At 37.9% G+C, this 9,207-nt stretch overlaps 1 protein-coding gene across 3 annotated transcripts; it reads right to left on the bottom strand.

The window, feature by feature from the left end:
- Positions 1-1,045: 1,045 nt before the first annotated feature.
- LOC111367190 (uncharacterized protein YwbO) lies at positions 1,046-4,130 on the bottom strand. Of its 3 annotated transcripts, none has more exons than XM_022987938.1 (8): positions 3,941-4,130; positions 3,176-3,329; positions 2,979-3,098; positions 2,831-2,874; positions 2,343-2,468; positions 2,149-2,233; positions 1,489-1,545; positions 1,046-1,407 (listed from the first exon to the last, which is right to left on the bottom strand). In XM_022987938.1, exons 1-8 carry the CDS (start codon positions 3,985-3,987, stop codon positions 1,327-1,329), a joined length of 714 nt encoding a protein of 237 aa, XP_022843706.1. In that variant the 5' UTR covers positions 3,988-4,130; the 3' UTR covers positions 1,046-1,326. The 3 variants fall into 3 exon arrangements, with proteins under 3 accessions (XP_022843706.1, XP_022843708.1, XP_022843707.1); XM_022987940.1 differs by lacking the exon at positions 3,941-4,130 and adding an exon at positions 3,507-3,609; XM_022987939.1 differs by lacking the exon at positions 3,941-4,130 and adding an exon at positions 3,415-3,461.
- Positions 4,131-9,207: the final 5,077 nt, after the last annotated feature.

Raw genomic sequence — 9,207 nt, forward strand, 5'->3', positions numbered from 1 at the left:
TCAAGCCGAGCCGGGCCGGGCCGGCTCGGGTTTTTTATTTTTTTTTTTTCCATTTTTTTCCTTTTGGTTTTTTTTTTTTTTTTTTTTTTTTTTTTCAACTAGGTGAATGAATCCCCATTATGTTGATTGTTCGACTGATTTTATATCTGAAGCCTGAAGGTGAATTTACTGGCAGTGTATTTAAATTTTGGTTGCTTTGAGATTGTTTGTTTCATTTATAGTAGAGTTTTTGGGTCATTAATCTAGAGGGAAGATCCACGTATACGAGCACAAGGAAGCCATAGCAAATGTAATGTTACTATGTTGAAACCTTAAATGTCAATTGAGCAACACCTCCAAATGTCATTAATTTGATCATTTATTCCTACACTTAGCCATACATGGATTCAAATGGACAACTTCTAGACTAAGCACTTACTAAGAAAGAGGAAAAGAAAGACGGAAAATCTTGTTTATTATACTGTAAAACTCCTCTGCAACAAACATGCACTAACTACTACGTATTTGGTGTTGTAAACTTTTCCTTTAACCTTATAAAATGCGTCAGCAACTTGTTGCTATCAGGAAGACTTTCCTTTTATCATTGGTTCTTCCTCAAAGTTCACAGTCCATTCGCGTAATTGAGGCGAATTACTAGGTTCCAGAATTTGTATGCCCACAACTTCTGGAATGCATCCAAACCAGTGAACGATACAGCCAAATGACGAGTCCGGTAATCCAATTTTGTTCCCTCCAAAAATTTTCTCATCTCCTAAAGCCTGATCTTGGTGATTTTTTTATTTTTTATTGCGACGATTTAAATGGAAAGAAAATAAAGATTTTCAACACCAACTCGATACTGGTGTTAAATTATCTCAACCTCAAGGATAAGTCAATGCATGTTTGTAGGATATACAAACAATAGCATTGAGTAGAATAGCATTTTTGTTGCAAATGCGAAACGCACAAAAATAGGATTAATGATAATAGTATTTCAATAATAATTCAAAGACCAAAGAGACAATAATTATGTACGGAATGGAAACAAATGAAATGCAAACGAGAACATTTGAAAACATCATTTGAACAGAGGTAGACAATATGAACACATACAAATATTCGTTTTCAATCCAATATAGATAATATGTTTGTGCAAAAGTTTCACTTATTACCAATGTTACAACAACTCGGGTTTAATCGCACCTTATTTTTCTAATGACATTAATACCATCTGCACAGACAATGAGATAACAAGATAAATTTAAGAAGAATAGAACGAAAAAAGAAACAAGCCATCCATGTGGTCGAACTGAAGGACTCCCCCATAGTTGATCAGAAAACAACATTTTATTTGCTTGCAGCTGTTTGAAAAGTTCTCAGGAAGGTTTCCGGTGGTTGGCCTCCACTCAATTGGTGCTTTCCATTTATCTGTTGCAAAAATAGGTTCGTTTAGAATCTATAGTTTGCACAAATATTTTCATTGTTGGAAGTGATTTTTCCTCAACTTACCACGTAATATGGGACTCCGCTTATATTTGCTGAGTACTTCTGAAGTTCCTCGTTAACCTTCACGAAAAGGTAATTTTTTGCTGGTCACATTAATTAGATTAAGTATGCTAACTTTTTAGCCCTGTGTCTACCATTATTCAATGAAAATGAGTTTGGAATAGATAGTTTTTGGAAAATGTGAAAAAAAAAAAATGTTTTGAGTTTTCTTGCAAAATATTTTATCGTGAGAATGTGTGGTTGAACATGAATTTGACAAAAAAAGAGCTATGAAATAATGATAGACAAACAGGACCAACAGGAAAAAGCTAAAATCCAATCACAATGTTTAATCTTGGAATCATAGATATCACTACCCTACTTTCCATAACCTTGTTCTAGATCACAAAGGACTGGAACAAATTAAAAGAAAGAACAAACAAACAAACTATGCCCCCGTTTGGCCCCCATTATTTGGTATTATAATTTTTGGAACAATTTTCTTTAGGAGAATGGGTGGTTGAAAAATGAGGAAATTTTTTTTATTTACATGTAATATCATTTTATGAAAGATTGTGTGGTTGGAAATAAAAGTGAGAAACTATAATATGAAATAATAGGTGCCAAAATGGAGCAATATTCATAGCTTTTTGATGAATACGATTTCTTGTTTTGAAGACAAACCTCCTTCAGTCCATTGTTTGGATCTTCAAGAAACTCTGCTGCCCCTTCCAGTCCTACCTTTCTTGCAGACTCCACAAGAAATTGCCTTAAGATGTGATGAGACAATGGTAATCAAGTTAATCTCCAACAATATGAAACAATAAAAGCTTCGATTGACATTGAACTCCAGAAAGAAATTTAGCTACTCTACTGACCTGTCACCTATATACTTTCCCTGTGTGAAGTAACCAAGGCAAAGTTCTTCAACAAGTGCATGTTGCTTATCTGGCCCTTGTTGTCCAGCGAAATATATTAACCTATGGCTATCCAGAGTATTTCCCCTGCACATCCGAGACCCAATCAGTGGCATCTAAAAATGAACTTCCCTTCTATCAAGTTTAGTGTACTAGACTAGACAGTATCAGATAGAATTAAGTAAGAAAAAGAAGTAATAATCTTCTTTGTCGTGTGCAACATTGTTTAGTACCGAGTACCAAACATGGCCTTCACGTTACAACTGTAAAATCGCAATTTGCTTTGTGCCAAAAGTCATAAACAGAGTGTGGGAAGTGAAAAACCACCATCTTCTTTAACTCAATACTCAAGGTGGCTCCAACCACTTATTTTGTGAGTTTTAGCACCTCTGTAAGATATAGGAAGCGATGCATTATCAATTACTTGCCCAAAAATAATTTGAACTTACGTTAGTCCATCCCTGTCGTATTCCATCCCAAAACCCTTAAAGATCTGCAAATCACAATGTTTTGGAATCATATTACTTGTATGGAAGAGTTTAGAAGCAAAATAATTCTCTGACTGTTCAAGGAAAGGACTCAAGGAGAAGAATAAACCTCACTCATCCGAGACTCCATTTGTTCAACTCGCGGTCCAAACCTATTCCTGTAATAGTCCTTCTTAACAACACCTTCCTTGGGCGCGGAAGGATTAAGAAAATAGGGGTGCCATTTGATCTGCAACATCGAAATTCTCACTAATTATGATCTGAAGTTGGAAATGCATTGACAATAAGAAAAAAAATAAAACGAACCTCAAAATTGTATTGATCATTCGATGATGCTATAGCTTTATCGAGATTCTTTTTCCCCACAAAGCACCATGGGCATACAGTGTCTGCACTGACATCAATTTGAATAAGTTTCTTCGCAGGGCCGGCACTCGCTGATTGGGCCATGAAGCTGGATCTGCAGTTATTAGAACGTGTAATTAAGCTACGTAACATAGGAAAATTAACAACTCTGCACATCTTCAAAACCGAAATTGGTTAACCTCAACCCTAATAAAGCATTCAAGTCTTTCTTCTTTGCCTGTATCTTCTGAGCAATTAAGCAAATAAAAATGGATTAGGTTATACCCTTTACCTGCACTACAATTTAACAAATTATACTAATTTATGATTTGGATCAGTATATAGATAAGGAAATGCAAGAGCGGTTTCTTCTTCAGTGCACTTATTTACTAATTAAGCCGGCCCCCATTTTGTCAAAATGAAAATGGGTATAATAGTATTTTTTTGAAAAATGAGTGGTTGAAAAAGAATTTACATGTGTAATAATGGAATGAAATGAATGGGGTCAAACGGGTGCTAAATTGAACAACAAATCATCACCAAAAATTACAACTGCCTGAGGTTTACATTCTTATGGAGCGCTTCCACTGTCTTTTTAAGATTAAATCAACATCTAGCAGCAGATTATCAAAAATAGAATTCTGATAAACTAATCAATGATTTGATGAACAGAAAAAAAAAATTTATGAACAGAAAGTAACATTAATTTGATTTAAGAGAACTAACCTGGGAAACTTTCGGATCTGGAATTGCTGGAGACAACTCAATCGCATAACAGTGTCAATTCAATCGCTTGTTTCTGCACGATTTTGTTTTAGTCTAAAATATATATATTTAGTTCAAATTTGACTTTCCTATTAATCACCTTCTCCATTTCATACTGAAAAGTCAAAATAATAGTATAATAAGAAAGAAATAAAAAAAACAAGATTTCATTTTTGTTGGAATCTCAACGACCAACCAGACTGTTCATACGTGCAGGCCTTTTTTATTTTTCCTTTAAAAAATACAACATCTCTATTGAATTAAAGGTCACAATAACTTTACATGGTTCTATATGATTCTCATTCCAAGAGATTTGAACCGAACCATGAACTAATAGTTTTTTTGATAATGAAACTGTTTCGCGCGGGTGGTCGCTAACAATTAAAAAGGGATCAGACAATTGTGTAAGGAACAAACCTCTTGAAACAAAGTCCCAAAAAGGGGTGTTTTATTGGCGATGACTTTACAATTGGAACTAAACAGAATGCCTCCAAGGGGCGCAAGTACACGAGTACTCAAAATAAATGTTTAATTCTAAACTAAGAAATTGAAATTACATATTCTCTATTTGAGAGTGTTTGATTCGGGGTCCTTTGCTCTATGTCTTTTCTTCCTTTTATATTCCCTGAATGATCTCTTCGTGATCAACCGTTTAGAAACCGCTTAATTGCTTTATAACTGCCCACTTTCTTCATGGTGGCCAACTTATTGTGGAACTGCCGTCTCTAACTACTGCCACTACTTTTTGTCGTTCAACCGTCTTCAACTGAACATTCTTGAATCGTGGAACGTGATAAGATTACTTAATAACTGCTTCGATAACTGCACTTTTGGATAACCATAACATCTTATGTTTGCTAAGATCCTGGGCGATTTGAAGGTTTGGGCGAGAATAGGGTCATAACCCTAGGCGACTACAAGGCACTTCATTCGCTCAGATCTTGAGCGTCTTGCAAGTTTGGGCGATGCTGTTACCGCATTCGTGGGCTTCCACTGCATTCATTAATAACCCTATTTGGGCCTTTATCCTGAATTGTCCAGTTGGACTTCATTCTTTGGGCTATTCGATTTGGGCTGCACTTTTAGCGTGCCAACAATTACCCCCCAATATGGCAGAATTAATACAAATTATTAATTTTTGCCATATTCACTTTGTATTTCCCAGCAACATTTGAAATTCTCAAGAATTTCAATCATTATTTTCTTCCATAGCCTAAAAAGGCGCGATGTTGCAAACCCTTATAACCCCCAAATACACGCCATTTCATCGTACTACTAAATCACGCATCATTGTTTCGCGCTTCTCTCTCGCAATATTACTATTCATCTTCTTGCTTCTTTGCTACGTTTTTCAAGCAAACTTCAACAAAAGTTTGTTTCGTTCCCAATGGCTGCTTCACAATCCCAATCTGGTGACTCTTTCAGTTTCGAAGACTTCCAGAAAATCCTCACTCGGACATATATAACTCTGAACTTCCTTGCACCAACCAATGCCGAACTCAATGAGTTCTATCTAGGTCCTTCATTCAACAACGCCGAGGTCGTCGAATAAGTGGCGGTGGGCCAGCTGTTCCGTTGTACTCAAGGTCCTCCGTTTCTAAACTCTTTGTCGCTGAGGCCGCTTCGCAAAAGAGGTATTCGCACTTGGCCTAAATCTGATGTTGTTTTCCGTAGATGGCATGCTCGCCTTGTGGGCCATGGTCCTACCAAGGGAATTTTTGATAGTGCTAGGATTTCTGATTTGTTAGAAATCTCTCTTCAACTCCCTCCTTTTGATCCAGCGCTTTTCCCTATTGCTTTAAGTTTTTGGTCCTCTGAGTATAATACTTTTGTTTTCCCCCTTGGTCCCATGTCCATTACTATAAGGGATGTTGGGGCCTTAGTAAATCTGCCACCTTTAGGCGATACCATTTTCCCTGGTATTTTGATTTCTGGTGTCGCCCCAAAATTTAACAGAAAACTCATCGAGTCCTATTCAAGCCTGCAAAGCTGTTATAATCACTCGAGCGCTAAGCCTTCTCATGCTGAGCGTGTGGCCTTTCTTTAGATTTGGCTTTGTAAATATATTCTGTGTGTGCCAAGCATGAAGCCTTCTATGAGCTATTTACCCATAGCGCACGAATTGGCGCGTGGTAGGCCTCTGAATTTGTGTTCTTTCTTTTTAGCTGCCCTCTACTCTCTCCAATTCCAATTGAAGAATGATGCATCTCCCACTGGCAGTTGGCCTCTTTGGTTCACTCAAATGTGGTTGAGAGCCTATTTTTCATCACTTGGTGCTCTATCATTTTCCCTTCATTCTGCTAGCTGCTATGGGCTAACTATTGATCCACTGAGCCCTGTAAATATGTTCAGAAGGGACATCTTTTCATTCTTTTATACTTTGAATTCAATTCCTTCTTTCTTTCCTTTTCCTCCCCTTTTAACTCCTGATTATGTGCAACTCCTATCCACCTTGGATAGTGCGAGCATCTCTCTACTCGTTTGGGTTTAGTTTTTGACCAGGAGGAAGTTGTTCCATGATATTTTAACTGGAACTAATGCCAAAGTTGGGGTTGAAATATATGCTCCTCAATTTTTTGCTCGTCAACTTGGTTTTGGCCAAACTTGGCCTGTTCCCCCTTGTTATTCAAGAAATTTGATAGATCGCTTCTACACCATTAATAAGGCATAAGCAGAAGCTATAGATACTCGCAATATTCTTTTGACGAGTAACTTTTCATTAGCCCCGTTCAATCCTAGCCATGCCATCCATCCCCTTTTTGAACAACTCTGGCCATCAGTGAAGCGTAGATTGTTTGCAACTGATGCCAATCGTGCTTTCCATTCACTGGACCAGCCAGACATTTCTTCCACTTCTCCTGTTTTGGTCATCCCTGTGTCCATTAGGAGTCCTTCCTCTTCTGCTCGTGCTAAACAGTCTGTTCGTCCGTCTACTTCTCTTCCTATCAGCATCTCCCATTTTGGAGGATGATGATGACGACGACGATGATGACGACGATGACACTCCTCTCATCGTCAGGAGAAAGGTAATTAAATTAGTTTACTCACAAGCATACCTTTCTATACTTGAAACTTTTCTATATGCTGATGATTTATTCGGATTTCTCAGAAAAGTTCAACCTCTCCTTTAAAGGCTTTGGTGTTGGCAGCTCATACTCTATCATCCTCTGCTGAGGCTACTTCATCCAAACCAGCTGATGAAGGGACTATGCTTAAAGAGAAACCTTCAGTCCCAGAATCCTCATCACAACTAATGGATGAGCCATTTTCTTCCCAGGGCGTCAACCCCCCAAACGTCGAACCATAAGGTAATACATTTTTTGATGTTTTACCTTTGCTTGTACTATTGGTTTTTGATTTGTTGCTTTTTGAGTTCTGCAGATGCTCCCATGGGTTTGCCCGTTGTGACAAAGTCTTCTCGCCCAGACAAAAGGAAGTCTTCACAAGTGGTGGAGCCACAGGTGGTAAACTTGGCTGGGGATATGCCACCTCCCAAGATTACTGATGAGGTAATCTTTACTTCACTTTTACTTCCACTTTGTTTATTGTAGTGAAAACCTTCAATGTTGGGAGTTTTCTTTGCAGGATGCTGATAAGATTGTGCGTTCCATCCAGGATTTGTCCACTTCCTGGGGGCAAGTCAAGACGTCTTGCCCTGCTTCAACCAGTCGTCCTTCAGCTTCTTTAGAGGAAAATATGAAGTTCCTCAAGCAGTCGATATTTGAGTATGTGTCCTTTATGGATATAGACATCGGTCAGGCTAGTGCTGCCAAACATAAAGATAAGCTTGAGCATTTGAGTGCGAAGTTGGCACAAGCACTGATACTTCCGTCGCTCAATCTTTCTGCTGATTTTAAAGCGACGTTGAAAGTTGTCCATTCCGATATTCTCTCCTTGCTGACCAAAAATGTTGGACTGAAAGCCAAAAGTACTCAATATTTTCGCGCTGTATCTGAAAGAGAGTCTTTGCTTCTGGAGATCAACAAAGCTGAGGACGAATTGAAAGAAATCTCTTCTGAAGTTATGATTGAAGACTCTTTGATGACCAGTTTGGCTGCACAGATGAAGGAGCTTCAAGCAAGGATGGATGACTGCAAGACGAGAATTGCTGCTAAAAAACGTAATGCCTCCCAAGAAATTGAGCGAACCAAGTCTTTGGTCGAGCAGTACAAGAAGTTGGAGGTTGATGATGATTTTGTGGCTGAATTGAACGTCACTTCTTCTCAGCAGAGCGAGGATTGGGGGAGACTTAGGGAAATAATTCGTTCAGTCTGGGGCGAATTGTAATTAAGACATCTAATGCCTTAACTTTTCTTTTTGTAACTTCCTATTAACTTTTCCCTTGTAACCTCGTACTGATGTTCATTGGTAATTCTGAACATACCAGCAGTCATTATCATTAATGAACGATTAATTTGTCTTCTTGTGTATTTATTGACTTGTCTTTAATCATCAATCCCCAAAACATTTAACTGCTTTATGCTAAGATTCACGCACATTTTCTTTTGTTATTTCTGTCTCTTTTCCCAAGACTTCGGGCCATTTGATTATAGTTACTATGCACAAATGTGGCTGTTCATATTCTGTCTCTTCATCTTCACGCCTCTATAAATGCACTTATATTCCACACTTGTCATTTTCATTTCCATTCTCTTCTTCAAAACCAATTTGCTGCCATTGTTTGGCATTTTGACAATCGATCCAAAACCTTCATTTTCCATAGAAATGGATCATTTGATCCGCTCATTTTGCTATCTTTTTTGATATTACCTTTGGTATGGGAGATATAGGAAATATTCTTTGGTCAGCAAAGTTCTTCCCATCGTCTCCATGTTCCTTATAAGGAGTTCGATAATGGAAGATAATTTTTGAGGATGCCTGCAAGCCACCTTACTTGCTGAGAGTGCTTCTCAGCCTCCTTGCCCATTATTGCAGCGATGCATTTAAGAAGGCGATGTGAGGGTGCTTCTTCTTCCTTTCTGCTTGCTGAGAGTGCTTCTTAGCCTTTCTGCTTGCCTTTGTAGCTGTGCGATCAGGATGGCAATCCAGGCCAGTTCACCCTCTTACTCGACGATCGACCGGGAGATTAGTTTGCTCTTAATTGTAGCTTATAGAGCATTTAGTACTTTGTATTTTGCAACTTTGTAATGAACGTTTGAAAATAAAGAAATTTATTTGAACGTATTTCGCTCTGGCTTTTTTTTTTTTTTTTTTTTTTTTTTTTTTTT

The sequence above is a fragment of the Olea europaea genome, chromosome 18, assembly GCF_002742605.1.
Source record: "Olea europaea var. sylvestris chromosome 18, O_europaea_v1, whole genome shotgun sequence".
NCBI classification, from domain to species: domain Eukaryota; kingdom Viridiplantae; phylum Streptophyta; class Magnoliopsida; order Lamiales; family Oleaceae; genus Olea; species Olea europaea.